Genomic DNA, 19,683 nt, shown 5'->3' on the forward strand with positions numbered 1-19,683 from the left:
CCCTTGTAGGAGAGTTTAAAGGTTTTTCTTGTCACCTAAGACTTTTGTTTTCTACCAAGGAAACCTATAGCCAACGTATGGCCATGTCTAAGGAGGCTAAGTCAGACCTAAACCATTTGGGGTTAATACTTAAAACATCTTTTATCGTAAGGATGGTGTTCTCCTGTTTTAAATTAAAACTAGGGGGTGCTTTTCCTTCAAAAGCTTGATTTTTCTGTGGAGTAGCAAGCTGATCTTAGTTGGATTCAAAGAAGAAAGAACCATTCAATGAAGCTAAACTCTAAGGAGGAGTCAAGTGACAACTTGTTCACAACACAGAAGGTTCAGGCCAAGAGTGACACTCCACCGTCCTGTCTTTGTAAGTGGCAGGAGCAATGGGCTTCTCTGGCAAAAGACCCTGCTTCTGCTTTCTCAGACCAATGCACTCTATCTCCATGGGCCGTGGCCCGCCTGGTCATGAGCGCCTACAGCAGTGTAAGCCCGTCAGTTCCAAGACAGGGAAAAGGATAAGAGTGAAGAAGTCTAAAAGAGCAGGAAGGCGGTGGGTGAGAAAGGGAAAGATCAGGGTGCGGGGGTAAGATGGTAGGAGGGAGGCAATGGAGGGGATAAAGACCCCTGGAAAAGAGGTCTGTCCACCCTGGTACCCTGGTCTGCTCTTGCCATTAGGGACCAATGGAGCCCATTTCACTGGGACCATTACCTGGATGAGTTCATCCAGCTCGGTGGAGTTGACGCAGGCATGCTGGGCTATGAAGTTCTGTTTCTGGATCACAATGGTGGTCCTCTGAGAAATCTCCTGAGGCTGCTCCAACGCCTTGAACACCGTGGCTCCGATGATCAGGTAGAGGACGACCACCAGGAAAATCGTGGAGACCGTCTTCCATTTCATAACATTAATGGCCGAGTCACTCTCCACCCGGGAAGCAAGCACGGTGGGTTTTGCAGAGAACGAGAGCCTCGGTTTGGAGTTCTGAGCAGCAGACTTGGGATCCAGCAAGTCAGGGGCCGCCACTGACAACAACAGAGAATTTGGGTTAGGCGGGAGGAGTCTGGAGGCAAGGGGCTAGCTGCTTCTTTAAGGGGTCAGCCAGGGCTGGCTGAACTTGGAGATTCTCCTAGTGGGAGCTGAAGAACCTCACCCAGCAGCTTTCTCTGGTCACTTGCAGAACCATATATATATGCCCAAGAAAGGGGGCGGGGCTCCTGCTCTCTGCTGCCATTGGAGTGTCAGGTGGATGGAAAAAAACAGAGGCCAAGAAGTAAAAAACTAAGCAAAAGAATGCCTGAGGGGTTCCTCATTAATTTGTAGATTTGTTTCTGCCCATGATACGTGTCGTTGAAGATGTCCTGAACTCCCAAGGGCTGATGGTACTAAACAAAATATTTTTGCTCCTGAGGAAAGCTTCCTTCTGTACGTCATCATACCTTTGCACTGTAAGCAGTCAGAGAGTAAAGAAGGTTTGCTATTGGGTTTCCAAGTTTCTTACAGAGAAGGGTTTGCAATAAGCGCAGTTCAAGATACCCTGCATATTCCCTGGTGTGAGCAAACCACGCACTCCATTCACATCTGCTGCCCATGTTCCAGAGTGGGCACATTATGAAACATGGCTCTGCCATCTCTCACACGCTTAAAACACCAAAGGTATTGCTAACTCTTGAGCCATCAAAGCCAAGACACAACGATGTCTCCTACTTCACCAGCAAAAGCGAGAAGAAAGCAAGCCGGCGGATTGGCTTACGTCTCAGACCCTCCATGATCTGCGTAAGGTTAATCGTTCCATTAGAGCTCCCAGATACTGTGAGGTGACCTCAAGCCCATCTATTATTTATCCCAGCTCTTCAAAATCATCATTAATGGGTTTCATTTTAGAAAATACAAAAGCTATTCCATGGCCACTTGCGGAGGGGAAAACAAGCCAGTCACCACAAAACATCTGATTGGAGAGGCAACAGCAAACCATCATGGGTTAACAGAATGGTTGGAAAATGGAAACGAACACCTACAGGAGTCATCCATTTAGAGCTCATCACATATATTAAAAATAAGCCAAATTACCACCATGTGTGTATTATAGGTTTCATAAAAACATAATCTAAAATTTACTTTTCCATAAGCATATACCATATCCCCCACGGAATTGAGCCCTGCAGCTCCAGAAATTACTCAAGGGTAAGGCTGTCATAAAGAGCACTGATTTGCACGCAGCGTCCTAGCCTGCTCCCTTGCCTAACCCTGCTTGGAAATGAAGGCTGCGGGCATGAGTTCCTAAGGTTCTCCAGTTCCCCATCAGAAGGACGCTTTTCCAAACAGCTAGTGGATGCACTACATGAAGAGAGTTGTCCAGTGAAGGCAGATGGAGGGGCCTCCTCAAGCAGCCAAGATCACAGGAAGTCCTGATTCGGAGGGGGTGAAATCAGAGTGGACACGAGGACACAGCACCCACCCCCAGCAGCTGCTGCTGCAACTCTGCATGGAGACTCCAGGGTTAGCTTCAGCAGCAGCTTCCTAAGCGAGGCTCTACGGTCTATGAGTGTGACTGACTGCTTCCCTTTCAGCCAGTTCCCCTGTTCTGATTACAGCAGAGTACAAGGCACTTTTCCTGTATTGACAAGGGCAATGACACTCAAAGTAAGCACTCAGGCAGGTGCTGGCTGTTTGGGTTTTTAAGAGCCTTTAGAAGTGCATACAGCAATTAAAGATCTCCATCACCTGTAGCCTCACGAGGACTCCCCACCCCCCCTTTCCCGCTCTCAGATTCTGACTAAAAACAAAATAGTCTAACATTGAGTCCCCCCCCAAAAAAAAAGACCAAAAGAAAAACCTCAATGAACAAACAAACAAACAAACAAAAAAAAAAACACCCCAGGAGAGGATCCCCACACCACCTCTCTAAGCAAAGGTTCCCCACTCCCCGAGGTACTGATTTTCACCCTCAGACTGCTTTTTCATAGAGAGAATTAGAAACCACCACTGTTTACCCAGCCTAGCCTGATATCCCACCAAGATATTGTCCTGATGCACTTGGGGAAAGAGAGGGCAGATATGGTAATATATTTTATTCTCTCTCTCTCTCTCTCTCTCTCTCTCTCTCTCTCTCTCTGTGTGTGTGTGTGTGTGTGTGTGTGTGTGTGTGTGTGTGTGTGTGTGTGTGTGGCTAATAAATGTCCTGGCGGAGTTTAATTCTTTTAAGCTGTGTCCTTATATTTAATTAGCAGAAATAGATAATGCACAATTGGCAGACTCAATGGATAGAATCTGGTGGAATACATAATAAATATTTAAAAAAACCAAACCAAACAAACAAACAACCCAGCCTTCCCTGAACCCCATCTAATCTAGACTGATTCCCAGTCTTCACTGTGTGGCGAGAGGCGAAGCAGGTCTTTCCACACACCCTCCACACCATTGCAATTGCTCCCCTCCCCCAAGGCTTTCCTCTTTACACTCCTGGTCTCTGGTCCTCATCCACAGTCATCTCTCCAGCCAGCCACCAGTACCCCCACAAATGGCAGCAGAAACAAGCTTTGAATTGTGTTTGCCCCAGCACCACTGCGTGTCCCCCATGCAATGGGCAACAAGTGTGATCAGGGCCACCGTGCAACCTGCTTGCAGGCTACTCTCTAGGGCTGACCCTCCTCTCTGGAAACTGTCTTAAGCTGTGCCAAACCCACACCCGAGGGAGGCAAACGCAAAAACCCCAGGCACCAGCGGAAAAGCGCAAGACGGAGCCAGGAATGTATCCGGGCTGGGGTTGAGGTCGCCAAGCCCGAATCACATCCAACCCACAGAATGGAGAGGAAGATGAGGAGTGAGGGGACCTGCGCTGCCCTCCAGGGGGAGCGTGCGCGGGCCAGTATGGATGCCCAGGGGTCTCACCTCCTGCGGTATAGCCGGGTCTCTCCCGCGAGGCGCTGGCAAGCATGAGGCATGCAGCATTCAAAATGTTTGTTTGTTTTAACACAGACTTGATGCTTTTCTCTTTTCTTTCTCTCTCTCTCTCTCTTTTCTTTTCTCTTTTCTTTCTTTCTTTGCTCTTTTTTTTTTTTTTTTACCAACACGCCATTGTACTCACTCCTTATTCCAAGACGGGCTGCGCGCTCCGAGCTGCACGGGCAGGCATTTTCCCCGGCTTTGTTTTACAAGGTGGGGAGAGCGGGGCTGGAGGCGGGAGGGGTATGGGGGGGGAGCGTGAGAAGAAACGAAATCGCGGGAAGGAGGGGACACCAGCGGCGGCAGGCTGGGCAGAGGGCGAGGCCGAGGCCAAGTTGGGCTCGGACGACGACGCCCCCTCGCCGTTGGGTCACCCCGACTGTGTGGCCGCCTGGGGTCCCGCGCGGGCCCTGGGTGCGCTCGGCCCGTGACTCTGTGCGCTGGGCCGGCAGCTCGGCTCTGCCCCGGGGCTCGGCGAGGGGGCGATCACTGCAGCCAGTTCGGCCGAGCACCCTGGTGTCTTTGTGCCACGGCCCCGCGCAGCCCCTCTCCGCATGTCTTTGTGCGGCGCCCCGCCTGGCTCGAGCCCCGCCAGGCGCCTGCAAGGTGGGGGTGTGGCCCGGGGTGGCCCGCCTGGCCCGAAGCTCCACTCTCCCCTTGCCTCACCCGCTGCTCTTCCCTCCTTTCCGAACTCCCTCCTCCTGCTCCTGCGGTGTCCCCGCCCGGGCTCGCCTCCCCGCACACCCCTCCCAGCCCTATGCGCGTCCGCGTCGCCCCAGCTGCCAATACGTCCTCCCCGCAGCGCCCTCGGCCTGCCTCCCGCTTGGGAGCAGCTCTCCAGCCTCACCTGCACCCATCACCCAGCGTCCTACTGCCACCTCTTGCTCTAGCTGTCATGCATGCGTCTTCCATGCTTTCCCCGAGTCCTGATGTCAAGAGAGACCCCAGATCCCTACAGGTGAGTATCTTCCTCGCTAGCGCCCCTCCACCAGGGTGGCACAGAGATATCATCCCGCTGCCTTGTGAGCCTCAGAGTGGGGACCGCAAGAGGATGATGCCAGGCTTCACTGGGGAAGGGTTAAGGAGTAGTCAGTCAAAGCGCTCTCAGGGCAGCTTGCTTTGGGCCTGGAGTTCCTGAATCAGAAAGGAACTGGAAGCCTGAGTCAGGGGTGGGGGTTGGGGGGTGGAGGGAAACAGACTACATTCTCTGGAACAACCTGCCACCCCCATCCCAGGGCTGACACTAAGGATGCTGAATGCTGTGGGCGTGGGCAGATTTTGTCGGCAGGGAGACAGCAGTCCTCAGGCTGAACTTGTTGCCAGGCGCTCCCCAACACTCCTGGAGAACCCCAGCTTGGGCAATTCTATCCAGACACCTGGAGGGCAGCGCCCAAACTGCTGCACTCTTGGTGACAAGGACTTGTTCGGAACTGAACTGGCCTAGAAAGGGTAGGAGATTGGATGCTGCCTTCACTCAACACAGAAGAACTTCAGTCCTTTCAAGGCCACCCTCTCCACCAGCTTTGCCAGCAGAACTCCCAGACGACCAGCACCTTCTGCCCCCACACTGTGCACACAGTCAGTGTTTTCTCAGGTATTTGGAGGAAGCCACAGACACAGCCTTGGCTGTAACAGGAACCTAAGTCGTTTACAATACTCTCCAACATCTATGATTTTTTTTTCTGTTGTTGTTGTTCTATTTTTGACTCCAGAATAATCCCAGCACCTGTTCTGTCTGTTGAAATAAAGCATCCATCTTGCTCCAATTTAAGCACGTTTTTCTTGACTTCTGGTCTCAAAAGTAATGTAAGCCATTTAAAAATATATGAGTCTGATCTCACTCCCAGACTTAGACCCTCCCAGAGTTTCTAGGTCATAGGTCATGCTGTTGCTTCACTCTCTTGGCTCATTTCCCTGGAGGTCTGTCTGGACCCATGGCCACTTCTCAAAGATTCTCCCAACACACACACACACACACACACACACACACACACACACACACACACACACACACTCCCTTACAGACCTAAAAATTGCTTCAGTAGAGGTACCATATATAGATTATCCCCCTGTGCAAAAAGCACTTGTCCAAGAGATTGATTTTAGGGGCTTGGCTCTTACATCCTAAACCTTGCAAATCTCTCTGGAATCCCAGAGCACTTACAGCACACTGGAAGTTTGAGGCACAATTTCGACTCCAGGAAGTCTCTTTTGCTCCTGTGTGGGTGCCGCCCACCTACATGTCTAGAGTAATCTTGAGCTAACTCCACAGATAAAATGTCTTCACAGCAGTCTTTTCATGACAGACTAGCATTCACCAAGAACTTCCATGCTGGGTGAAGTTTCTGGAGAGTCCTAGTCCAGCATCTTGCCTTTTGTTTTTTCCCAGTGTTACCCTTGTCACAGATTATCCTGTGGGCTCTGGGAGGGCTGACATCTTGTCCCCTAACACCCAGGACTAGTGAGGGGTGCTGAGTCAAGGAGGACTGATAATGGTAAGATTGTCATTCTCCTCTTCTCCCTCCAAGCATCCCGAGCAAGGACACCCAATTTATATAAGGAATGGGGCAAATTCTCCAACTTGAACTCGTTTGCTACACAGCCATTCTGCTGCCTGGCTCTCCTTCCTTTCACGTGGCTTCTTCTTCCCTTCCCCTTCCCTTCCCCTTCCCCTTCCCTTCCCCCTTCCCTTCCCTTCCCTTCCCTTCCTTCCCTTCCCTTCCCTTCTCTTTCCCTTCCCTTCCCTTCTCTCTCCCTTTCCCTTCCCTTCCCTTTCCCTTTCCCTTCCCTTCTCTTTCCCTTCCCTTCCCTTCTCTTTTCCCTTCCCTTCCCTTCTCTTTCCCTTTCCCTTCCCTTCTCTTTCCCTTCCCTTCCTTTCTCTTTCCCTTTCCCTTCCCTTCTCTTTCCCTTCCCTTCCCTTCCCTTCTGTTCCCTTCCCTTCCCTTCTCTTCTCTTTCTTCTCTTCTCTTCCCCTCTCTTCTCTTCTCTTCTCTTTTCTCTTCTCTTCTCTGCTCTCCTCCCCTCTCCCTTTCTCTCTTCTCTCCCCTTTCCCCTCCCCCCTTCCCTTCCCTTCCCCTTCCCTTCCCTTCCTTTCCTTCCTCCCTCCCTCCCCCTCCCCCCCCCTACCCTACCCTACCCTACCCTACCCTTCCCTTCTTTGCTTTCCCAAGCCTCTTTACACTGGGAGGTTGATGCCCCTGTGTATTTCTGTACACCATGACCCCATGGCTCCGTGGCTCCATGGCTCCGTGCCACTGTCCCTCCATGCCTTCGTGCCTCCGTGTCACCCACACTCAAAAAGCTTTCAGTCTCACCACCAATTTGCCCTTCTCCCTGGCATCTCATTGACATCCTCTGTGTTCAGGGTGTTTTGGTTGGCGTGTGGGGACATGGGAGCAGGAGAACTGGCTCATCCACTAAGAGCGTTTGCTGGTTTAGAAGAGGACCCAAGTTCAGGTCCCAGTCGCTAAATGGCCACCAACCATCTGTCACTCCAGTTCCAAGATTCCTAACACCCTCTTCTAACCTCCAACGTCACTGCGCAAACCTGGTGCTAACCGCAGGCAGGCAAACACTCGCACACATTACATAAAAACAAATCTCTTAAAACAAGGAAGACAAACAGAAAGAGTCTAAGCCACATCAAACACAATGAGATTTACTCTGAGGCGCTAGAATCTAGTTTCACACATAATCTGAAGGGACCATCTGAGTGCCGGAGGCACCGCCTGTCTCGCGCCTCATTTCCACAGCAGTTCTACAGTCCCTCCTTCAACATGCCTGCCCCTTTAAGGGACTTCGTATGACAAAGGTATGCATAGGGGTGTTTTAAATATGAGGAGGACCAGATCATGTATCACTGCAACTAGAGAAACAAGGAAATGTGGTGGACTGTCCCGTTACCAACCATCATACCCTACACTCCATCCACACCAACAGACTGACCACACCAGGAGCAGACCGGAAGGGCAACAATTGCTTCCTCGTGATTCTGTCTTACATGCTTTAATTTCTTTACTGTCCAGGAAATCCTGAATGCATAGTGACAACATCGGGCTCCCAACAAGCCCAACTTGTGCAGTGATCCAACTTACAGCATGAACTCAGAAGTTCATTTTCATGTTAATTTGGCTTTTTTGATCCTGGCCTACTCAAATGCCCTGGTGGGAAAAAAATAAGAAATGAGCTTGCTTCTTTTTTATCATTTTGACCACATCAAAAGAGATCTGTGAACATCCTACCTCCTCTGCTTCTGCACTGGGTGGGGTGAAGTTCTTTATCTTCCTGATGATCGGTTTCCTGATCTACAGAGCAGGGAGAGTTCACTGCACTCACAGAAGAGGATTGGAATGGCCAGGGTGAGACACTATGTGTTGTTTGTACTGTCCACATGTACTGTCTGTACACTGTGTGTACTCTGTGTGTTATTGTATGTACACTGAGTACACTATATGTATGTACTGTATACACACTGTATTGTTGTATGTGTGTACTGTCTGCACACTATATGTACTATATGTGTTACTGTGTGCACACTGTGTGTACTATTTGTGCATACTGTGTGTGCACTATATGTACTATGTATGCACTGTTTTGTACTGTGTGTACTGTGCATATGTACTGTTTGTACACTGTATCTACTGTGATTTGCTGTATGTACACTGTGTGATATATGTGCATACTATATGCACATGGTGTACTGTATGTGTGTACTGTATGTGTACTGTGTGTACTATATGTGTTTACTGTATATACACTGTATGTGCTGTATGCCTATACTGTATGTATATACACTATATGTACTGTACATGCATCATATGTACTATGTTATATACTGTATGTGTGCTGTATGCATGCTGTATGCATGTACGGTATTGCACTGTGTGTACTATATGTATGCTTCGTCCATACTGTATGTACTGTATACATGCACTGTATTGCACTGTGTGTGCTGTATGTGTGCTGCACGCATACTGTATATATCATATACATGCACTGTATTGCACTGTATGTACTATGTATGTGTGCTCCATGCATCCTGTATATGTGCACTGTATTGCACTATATATGCTGTATGCACTGTGTGTATGTGCTGTGTTTTATTGGATGTGCTGTATGTACTGTATGTATTGTGTGTACTGTGTGTGCTGTGTGTATGTACTATGTGTATGTACTGTGCATATGTACTGTGTGTACACTGTATGTATTGTATGTATGTACTGTATGTACTATGCATACACTGTGAACTGTGTATATGTACTATATGTACACTGTATTACTATATTATATACTCTGTACTGTATGTGCTGTGTGTACTCTGTATACTTTGTGTACTGTGTACTATGCATACACTGTGTACTGTGCATATGTACTGTATTACACTGTATTACTGTATTACACTGTATGTACTATATTATGTACTATGTGTAATGTATGTGCTGTATGTACTGTGTATACACAGGGTACTGTGTATACTGTATTAGGTGTTATATATACTGTATGTACTGTGTGTAATATGTGCACTCTATGTACTGTATTATGTACTGTATGTACAGTGTATATACTGTCATCTTCCCACTACTATAATGGAATACTGAGGCCACTAACATAAAAAGAGCAAAGGTTTTATTTTCCTATACTTCTGAAGGTTCCAATACAAAAATGACATGGTCCCATTTTATGACCCTCTGCCCTGAGCAGGACATCATGAAGTCAGAACTTGCATGATAAGCAAGGAAGCCAAAGAGAACAACTGGGCAGCCCCTATCTCACCCCTCTGAGCCAAGCTTCCAATGGCCTAACCATCTCCTTCCAGGCCCCACTACCCACAAGTCCACAGCACTTCCAGATACTGCCATGCTAAGGACTTAGCTTTCTACACAGGAGCCTTCGGGAGGCATTCTAGATCCAAACACTGGCATCATCTATGTGTTTTAATGTGATCATTTACCCATTAGCCCAATCCCATAAACTAGACCACCAACAAATTCCAACTCTCTTAATGTATTTTGCCATTTGCTTAATCCTCTGGTTAACAGTGCTCTACGGTTGTGAGGGGGAAGGAAGCATACTGCCCAATTACTGTGTGCCCACTGCACGCTCAGCCGTTGTTCTGGAGCCAGATAAGGACATCGCCTTCAGAACGATGTGGTCTAAGTGGGGGTAAAAAGAGGTAGGCACCCCTGTAACATTTCAATACACGTCATCCCAAAAGAAAGTCACAGGGCACTTTGGCAGGATTTTATGTTGAAAGCTCAGAGAAGGCATCTCTGGGGAAATGCGCATCCGCGAGGATGGGACAGATGTGAGGCGAGATCTTTCCCAACAGAAGAGCTTGCCGAAGGCCTGTGGTAGGAGTTGGACGGGAGAATGTGGGAGTTCAGGGAGTCGGTGCAGGTGGGGTGGCAATTTGTTCTGTGACAGGAGAGAATAGAGGAGGCCTCTAAGGGGCAAGCATCAAAAGCCAGTCAGACCTGAGCTGTGCAACGACTTTAAGAAGGCAGTTCTTCCAGGCCAGAGTGTGTTCGTTTTGACGATTATACGTGCTCGAAATTATAGTGTGTCCATCAGAACGGAAGTTAGAAGCCACTGGGGAAATGAGACAGGTAAGCGGAGGGTCCACGTAGAAGCGGCATCTCAGCTTGAGTGAGCACCACCTAGAGGGGCTGGTAGAAACCACAGGCTTCTCCCACAGGCCACTCTGTGTCTCCTGGGAGATTTGAGAGCTGGCACCGCAAGTCCTCAAGAGACAGGAAACACTAATGCTATAGTCCAAGGATTGCACTGTGGGAACCATTTGACAAGAGGTGGGACTCAGGCTTAGTCCGCCATGATAGTGTTGAAAAGTATGGATCGATTAATGCCATAGCTGGCAGACCGTGGTAGACACACACACCTACATATGTCCACATCAAACCTCAGCTTCAAAGTGTGACTTGCAAAGGCTTTGGTCTTCCCATTTTCAACACAGCCTTTCTTTATTAGTTCTTCTTTTGTTTCTGTGATAAAAAACAAAAAACAAAAAACAAAAAAAAAACCCACGACCGGAAGCAGCTCACCAAAGGGAGAGTTTATTCGAGCTCACTGTTTCAGGGGGTTAAAGTCCATCACTGTAGAGAAACATGGCAGTGAGCAACAGATGGGGCACCTGGAGCAGGAAGCTGAGAGCCCTCAACCGCAGCGGGATGTAAAGACAGAATAAACTAAAGGTAGCATACAAGTCTAAACTCACAAAGTCTGCCCTAGTAACCTGCTTCCTCCTGCAAAGCCATAACTAAACCTTCCCGAACAGCGCCACCTACTGGGGACCAGATGTTCAGACACCCAAGCCTATGGGGGGCTTTTCCTATTAGAAACACTCGTGCCTCGCGCCTCGAGCCCCGCGCCCCGCGCCCCGCGCCCCGCGGTTTCAGTGCCTGCTGGCTGTTCCACACAGGTCAGGCTTTGTGTGAAACTCTATCACTGAGGCCCGCTGCCAGCGCAGCAGGTTGCTTTTGCTTGAGACCCCAGTGACTACTCGTGTTGACTATGGGTCTGGGAGGGACAACCTAGCCTGTCCTCGGAGATTTCACCAGCAAATAGACAACATGAGGAGTGATACCCTGAAGACATGTCCTGCTGTGTTCAGAAAGCAAGGCTGCTGATGTCCCCATCTACGGAAACTCCTCTCTTTGCCTCTTTTTGTGTCTGCAACTGAATGAGCAAATGCGACCCCTGCCCAAGGCCATACACTTATGGAAAATTTAACATTAACCCTTCATGTATTACCCCAGGCCACACTTATTGTAGAAGAAAATCCTAAAGGTAGTGCCTTTCTATCAGATGCGAAATTCGGTAAAGTGCCCAAGGATTTTCTGCATTTCCTAGAATGTGAGCTGGGCGGTTTGACTCCATGAGTGGTCTCTCAGTCACTTTTTCCCAGGGCTTTGCACTGATGGCCTCTTCTCCAGGAAGGATCGATCCCTTTCCACACTGCAACAGCATGAAACTTTTGAAAGTCAAATGTAGTGGTGTTGAAACCCTGGACACTCTTCTCTTTCCTGGAGCCTCCAGCATTTAGGTCACAGTGTGAAAGATGGCCCAGGGCCAGATATATCCTTGATTTATCTAAAAGAAAGAGGAGGAAGAGGAGGAGGAAGATGAGGAGGAGGGGGGAAAGGAGGAGGAGGAGGATGGAGAAAAGAGGGGATGTAGAAGGAGGAGGAAGAAGGAAGGAAGGAAGAGAGGGAGGGGAGCTGGAGAAGAGAAGAGGAGAGAGGAAATGGGAGAGTAGCATTGACAACCTGTACCAAAGGTTCGCCATAAGCCAGGTGTGCTGAAGACCCTATAGATGTAATTTAATCCACATAAGAACCATGAGTCAAACAGGGTTCTCAGCCTTAGAGAAGCCAAGTAACTTCCCTAATAACGAGGGCCAGTGACAACACCGTGTGAGCTACAGAGGCCCTGCACCACCTTTCAGTTTGTAGTTCAGCCGCCAGCTGAATTCATTTTTTTTATTGTGTCCTAACTACATCTCCCCTAAGAGCCTTCACGCATGCCAGTTCTCCCAGTGTGATCTGTGCCTACCCCCTTTCCTACCCAATACAACTTACATTCATCCATCAGACCACAGCTAAAACACCCACCCTCTTCAGAAAAGCCCACTACCTCCCAGGCAGGTTCAGCCGACTGCCCCAGGCATAGCTCTTAATCCGCAGTCCTTGCACCTTTCCCTACTGCTTCACTGACATTAAATATTTATTCAGACTGTCTTTTGTTACTAACAGAGAAAAAAAAAAAAACCTCAGGTGGCTAAAAGCAATAGAAATGTGTGGTCCGCATTCTGCAGACCAGAGATCAGAAATCAAGGTGTCCCAAGGCCTTGCTCCCTCTCTCACAACTCTCGAGAGTAAGTTCTGTCAAATACCAGCTCCTGCATTTGGCTGAAATCCACGGTGAGTCTTGGCCTGGACACGGCGCACTTGTGCCTTGGGCACTGAATCCTGGACTCCCTTCATGGCACATGTGCCCTCTGAGTGGTCAATTTCCAAATCCACCCTTGCCCCTTTTAAAGGATACTACTAGAGATGTTCAGGCCACCCTAATGACCTCATCCTAACTGCTTCTGCAAAGACCATATTTCCCAGTGGGGTCATATTCCAAGGTACTACTGATATTAAGATTTTATTTATTTTTCCCCCAAAATTGATTGTGGAGAAATATAATTCAGCCTATAACAGTGCCTGCAAGACTCCAATAAATAAAGAGACCTTGGCATCTTGTTCTGCTGCACAATAGCTAACACCTAGCAAGTACAAACATCGATGGTTATTCCCTGAGACAAAGCCCAGAAGCATGACTGACTGAGAGCTCGACCATCAACGAGGAGGCTAACCTCAAAGCCCACAGCACCACAGAGGTACCAAGTGCGTGTGACATGTGCATCAGGAATGGAGCCAACATTTCAAGTCAGCTTTCGTGGCTTCCTGCCAGAAACACTGACCCCCCACATCTGAGACCTTCTGATAGTTTAGAAGCCAGATTTTCAAATTATTTTAGACATTTTCCTCATTTTCAAATAGAGCAGAAACAGATTTCGAAAATGAACAATTACCGGAAAACAAAAAGAAACAGAAGCATCTATAGGGCTAAACGTGGTCATGAGGCCCCCTGACCACGGCCTCTATGTCAGCTTCAGATGCCCTGAGAGGCTACAACAAAATACGATCGTTCGATGAGTTCGTCTGTGTTGAAGAGTCTCATCTTGATTGCTCTCTCACAGGGCTAGTACCCCAAAGGCTCTCCTTTCTCTGATCTAAAATTCAAGGGTGGTCAAGAAAAACACAGAGCCTTCCAAATAAGTAAAAGCTTACTATGATGTTTGGAAAACTCCACATTAAATCCAAAAGGTCCTAATAAACACAGATAGGATATGACCCTGCACTGTATAGACAGCCCACCCTCAAATCACCTCATGCCTATCCCTGATTAGCTCCTTCCTGGTTAGGTCACTGAGGTCTTGAGCCCTCTCTGACTGTGACAAATGCCAGAGATAAGTCAACCTGTAAAGAGATATGGTTTATTTTTGGCTCCGGCGCTGAGAGGTTTCCATCCAGGTCAGGCAGGCGCTTTTACTTTGGGCCAGTGAGAGTGCACTGTAGCAGCAACACATACAGACCAAAGCCGTTCACCTCACAGAGGGAATCAGAAGACAGAAACAGGCTTGACCCTTGCAACCCATGCAAAGGCACATCTCTAAAAGATGGAAGACCTCCACGAAGGTTACACCATCTCCATACAGCAGGGAGCCAGGACTTCTTTTGTGAGTGTGGTGGGGGCGGGGCTGATATTAATTAATCTAATTTAAAATTTCCAGTTCCCAGCACTAGCCATCATTGTCTATGGGATCAACCTTCTTCAAGTCCCTTAGTTTCCCCTTCTCGAAGCTCTACCTACTAAGACGAATTAACAGAAGCAGCAAGCCACAAAACCCACCAAAACCACGTGCTTAAGTGTTCCTTCGAGGGTCAAGGTCACGAACCAACTTACTCCTTCTGCAGGTTCCTGAATTCATCTACCTTCTCCAAAAGGATGGGCAGGTCCTTCCCTAGGAGCTGGCGATGCTTGACTGATGACGTCACCTCCGTTTATTTTTCTCCCAGGTTCCCGCTTCATCCCTGCGTACTTTTATGGCACTGACATTTGTGATGGAGCCGTATAGCCAGCCCTCTAGCCGCCGGCTTTCGGAGTCCACCGAATAAGGCTAGTTGCCCTGGAATGTTCTCATATTGGTTTTACACTCTTCAGGGAAACGGTATCTGAAGGGAAGAAGGCTTGGTAATACAGAGGGCGCCCTGACCTATCCTAAGCAGCCACTCAACAAGTAAAGCTTCTCATTGGTTCTTCCCACAGTCTGCCTCTGTGGGACAATGGACAGTGATTTGGTCGTGAGCAGGTAAGAGTGTTGATTCCAGGTAGTCACGAGCTTTTTTCTCAGTCCATGTGAGAATCACAAGATGCGTCAACATCACACTCAAACTAACACAGCCAATTATGCAAATGTGCTAACGGAGTGTCCCAACACCCACTGAAAGGCTACTTGGACCAACACAGCAATTTCTATATTATAAAATCCCAGAACCATCTCGAGGAAGGTTTAGTTTGAGCCTTGGGTTCCTGTGACATAATACTTCTTCAGGCCTTAGGAGATGAAAACCCCATTTCAATACTTTAGTTTGATTACTAATTATTTAGATTTCTTGAAACTTCCAACTCATCACACATTATGAATAAACTTTTTTTTTTTGTGAAAGTATCCATGAGCTCATCTCTGGTGAACTTGATCACATTTATCATATGCTGACACACACTTAATGGAATGCTTTTACCTTGTGTGGACTTCTCTTTGCATCTGCCTTTCTCTGCTCGAACAAACATGAATGGGGCAGCTAAGGGCCAGTATCTCACCTGAGTTCTCTTTGATTGCTAAGCACACCTAATAGATATTTGAGTATTTTCTGTATTTCTATTATTATTTTATTGTATGTGTATATGTGTCTGCATATACGTCTGTGTACCACGTGCATGTGGTGTCTACAGAGGCCAGAAGGGTGTAGGATCCCCTGGAACTGGACTTATGGATGGTTGTGAGCCATTATGCTGGTGCTAGCAACCAAAGCTGGGTCCTCTGGAGAAGCAGCCAGTGCATTTAACCAGTGAACAACCTTTCTAGCCCCTATGTTTTACCTATGGAATACATGGTAACGTCACACAAAAGTCAGCTCTTCTCATGACCAAAGGATGCATTACATCATAACCAGGTGTGGGGGTTTGTATATGCTTGGCTCAGTGAGTGGCATTATTTGGAGGTGTGGCCTTGTTGGAGTAGGTGTGGCCTTGTTGGAGTTGGTGTGTCACTGTGGGCATGGGCTTTAAGACCCTCATCCTAGCTGCCTGAAAGTCAGTGTTCTACTAGGAGCCTTCAGATGAAGATGTAGAACTCTCAGCTCCTCCTGCACCGTGTCTACCAGCCTGGATGCTGCCATGCCTCCCACCATAATGATAATGGACTGAACCTCTGAACCTGTAAGCCAGCCCCAATTAAATGTTGTCCTTGTAAGAGTTGCCTTGGTCATGGTATCTGTTCACAGCAGTAAAACCCTAACTAAGACACAAGGTTTATCATCAACAAACATGCAACTCATTACTTTTGAGACACGGAAAATCTGCGTGTTTCTCCCACAGTCTTTATTCTCATAGGAGATTTGGATAACAGATTCATGTGAACCAGCCCAGCCCACTAGATGAAAATGCGAAACCGTCTAGATTTCAGTCCGGGCCCAGTCTATTCTCACCCGTGCCTTAGATTTCCCTGTCTGAGAAAGGGAAGTGAAATGTATACCATTGTCAGCGTGTCAGTGAGCCTGAGAGAGAGCACACTTGAAGATGTGCTTTGAATAGTGACAGAACTGTTGCAAGAACCCAGTAAACAGCAGCCACCGCTGTGACTGTCACTGACTGCCACTGGCAGCCATAATCCAAGAAAGAAGGGAGACTTCAGAGATAAGAAGAGAAACAGACAGGAGGAAGCCACGTGAGTGTGTGTGTGTGTGTGTGTGTGTGTGTGTGTGTGTGTGTGCACAAAACAAATGTGCAGCCTGAAACATGATGTAATCAAATAACCCATGGATGGGGGAGGGAGGACTCACATTATCTATTCTGAAGAAAAGAGGACTGCTAAGCCCTACCCTCTTCTCCTGAGACAGCAAAGGGGTGGGTGAGTTATCAGTCAGGACTGTCAGAAAGGGTGTGGATAGGCTGCAGGGGGCTCCCAGAAACAGACAGAACAGACCTAGAAATGGTCACCCCACCATCTACCATGCACTCAATAAAATGTCTCGTTGCTGTGGCCTTGTGGGTTTGAACCACGGCTCTCTGAGATGCACCTTACACTGTGTTCAGCTTCTTCTCAGTCTCCTTAGAAAATAGTCACTGTACATCCTCTGGCCTTGACAGATGTCCTCTTTTTCTTCCTATTAAAGTTGTCCTCTGGACACAGGTTACAATCTTTTCCACAAGCTGGGTTCTGGTTAAAATCAAATTTGTCTAACTATACTTTGCTGGTTGCTAAGAGAACCAATGTACGTGATAGCATAAGCACAGTAAGGACCCTGGAGAGGGAGTGGACGCCCAGCCAGCAGGTGCACTGTGCCCCTAGCGCTGTGACTCATACGGTGAGCCGGTTTACCAGGCATCTGTCCTTACCACCACGGTGCCACACTGGGTTCCTTTTAATTAATACTCAGTTGTCAAATATTTACCAAACTATTTTTAACAATTGGTGGAAATCTGTTAGCGACTAAGGGTAGCTATGAATAAGATTTCATGATTTTTTTTTCTCTTTCTTCCTGTTTTTCTAAATTTACTCCCAGCAGTGGAATGCTAAATTTTGTGGTGGTTTTCCTTTGGATGGATATTGGGTGGAAAAACAAAAAGAGAAAGGAAACTTGCTTGGCATTTTCCGTTGATACTTTCTCAGGAAGGGGTGCCAAGGCTGCATGGCTCAGATTCCAAACCGACTCCCAGTGTTCTCGGTAATGAGCTGCCCTGTGTTTGTTTTGTTTTGTTTACCGGAGTCATGATTTTCCTTTTTAGATATGGCTTTATATTCTCCCCATGTACTAACTGCATGACAGACAGACCGTTGGTGTTAACCGGAGCCCCTGAACTCGGGTATTGCATTTGGAGTTAGGAAGCTGTCTTTGCCTGGTGTTCTATTGCTGTGAAAAGACACCGTGATCACACCAACTCTTACCAAAGAAAGCCTTTCATTGGGGCTGGCTTTCAGTTTCAGAAGTTTGTTCCATTATTATCGTGGCAGGAGCATGGCAGCCTGCAGGCAGACATGGTGGTGGAGAAGGAGTTGAGAGTTCTACATCTGTATCATAGGCAGCAGGAAAAGAAAACCACTGGGCTCGGTTTTGGTGTTTGAAACCTCAAAGCCTGTCCCCAGTTAACACAGTCCAACAAGGCCACACCCCCTGATCCTTCTCAAGTCCTGCCACTTGCTGATGAGCATTCAAATATATGAGCCTATGGGGGCACCATTCTCAGTCAAGCCACACAGCAGCTCTTGACTACACCTCATGGCACATTGCAGGCATTTGATAAAAATGTTGTCATTCTTTCTATTTATATTGTATGTCCCTAAATGCTTCAGGGAATGCATGATAAACCAACAAAATCAGACAGCAACCACAGCAGAACTATGTTTCCATGAAAAAAACCCAGAAATAGATCTGGAAGGGACCATGCAAGAAATGCATACTATGGTGTTCATCATTTATTTAAATAAACTGCACAGGATGTCGGTCAGCTAGCTGTGCTTTGAAGGACTGAGTTTTTAAAAAAATCACTTTGTTTGTAGTTAGTTGAAATGCAAAATATGAAAGTAAATTTAAAACGTGTGTGTGTGTATGTGTATGTGTGTGTGTGTGTGTGAGAGAGAGAGAAAGAGTGAGAGAGAGAGAGAGAGAGAGAGAGAGAGAGAGAGAGAGAGAGAGAGAGAGAGAGATGAGGAGGTCAAAAGACAACTGTGGCAGTCTGTTCTATCTTCCTGACATGTGGGTTCTGGGACTCAAACGCAGTCAAGTGCACTTGCCTAAGAGGCATCTTGTCAGCACCCATAAATGATGTTTTTTAAATCAGCAACTATGATACTTCAGCCATTAATCTGGTTTACATTTGCAGGAAGTCTTCTAGAAAAAAAATATTGCCATGGCTTCAATTATTCTGTTTAGAGAATAATATAAAGCATGACTGTCACTATCATGATGCCCCGAAGGTTTGCTAATCCGCCTTTCTCCTTCTTGAGAGTGAGTTGGAGTAGGGACCTTGTTATTCCCTTATCCTTAGCATCCAATGTGATAAATTCTCAGTGAATTCTCGTTGAAATGAACTCAACTATTTTAAGAGTCCCAAAGACTTGAGTATCAATCAATGGGTGAAAAAATGTGGCAACCAGACACAATGGAGTATTATTTGGACACAAAAGTAACTACATTCAGTTGTTTGAAGCAGCTTGGATGAAACTGGAAAATAGGACATAATTTGTGAGTTGTTAGTTGTTACACGTTTCAGAAGTACAAAGGAAAGGAACTGGAATGTGACCATAAATTTGGATTTTAAGTTGCAGACATTTCCCAGATTTGCTACAGAGAGATCTATCTTTTCTTCTTTCTTCCTTTTCCTTTCTTTGTTTTTTATCCTCGCAAGGAAAAAAATACAACCAGAATTCAGTTGAGCCCCACTTTCCTTCTCCTTTCTTCTTTTCCACCCCTCTCGTGGAGATACCAACCTCTTGTGCAGATAAATGTATTTTTTCTGATGTGTGTAAGTAGTTACAAAAATATAATGTATTTATTCATTTATGTAAGTTACATTCTAATATACGAATTCTCTTCAACCTTACTATTTCACTAAACATTTATATCATCAGAATTTATCCTGTGTGGTAGAATATGGAACTTTCTAAGAACACTACATTTTCCCTGATCAAAACTGGAGCAAATTATTTCCCATAAGCTACTTGTGTTAACTTTTTTATATCAAAGTGGTAAAATGTACAGAAAGCAACTTGGAGAACAGGTTCCTTTAAGTCTGCAGTTCCAGAAGGATAGAGCCCACATGGCCATAAAGACACTCTAGGGGCCAGAGAAGACATGGTAACAAGAGCAGGAAGCTAGTCCATAAATTGTGTCTGGGCTCAGGAA

At 47.0% G+C, this 19,683-nt stretch overlaps 1 protein-coding gene and 1 long non-coding RNA gene across 2 annotated transcripts in view; one reads left to right on the plus strand and one right to left on the minus strand.

Moving 5' to 3' along the window:
• Positions 1 to 4,620, minus strand: part of Kcnk2 (potassium two pore domain channel subfamily K member 2) — a 133,930-nt gene extending 129,310 nt beyond the window's left edge. Inside the window, exons 1-2 of the mRNA XM_032914929.1 lie at positions 3,878 to 4,620; positions 701 to 1,011 (exon numbers count right to left, since the gene is read on the minus strand). Coding sequence (XP_032770820.1) covers positions 701 to 1,011; positions 3,878 to 3,923 — 357 coding nt within the window. The 5' untranslated portion in view covers positions 3,924 to 4,620. The remainder of the gene's footprint in view (positions 1 to 700; positions 1,012 to 3,877) is intronic.
• A 34-nt stretch (positions 4,621 to 4,654) lies between these two features.
• On the plus strand, positions 4,655 to 5,697 carry LOC116911099. Its single transcript, XR_004389311.1, has 2 exons — positions 4,655 to 4,889; positions 5,255 to 5,697. It is a non-coding gene; the product is annotated as an uncharacterized LOC116911099 (long non-coding RNA).
• Positions 5,698 to 19,683: the final 13,986 nt, after the last annotated feature.

The sequence above is a fragment of the Rattus rattus genome, chromosome 10 (genome assembly GCF_011064425.1).
Source record: "Rattus rattus isolate New Zealand chromosome 10, Rrattus_CSIRO_v1, whole genome shotgun sequence".
NCBI classification, from domain to species: Eukaryota; Metazoa; Chordata; class Mammalia; order Rodentia; family Muridae; genus Rattus; species Rattus rattus.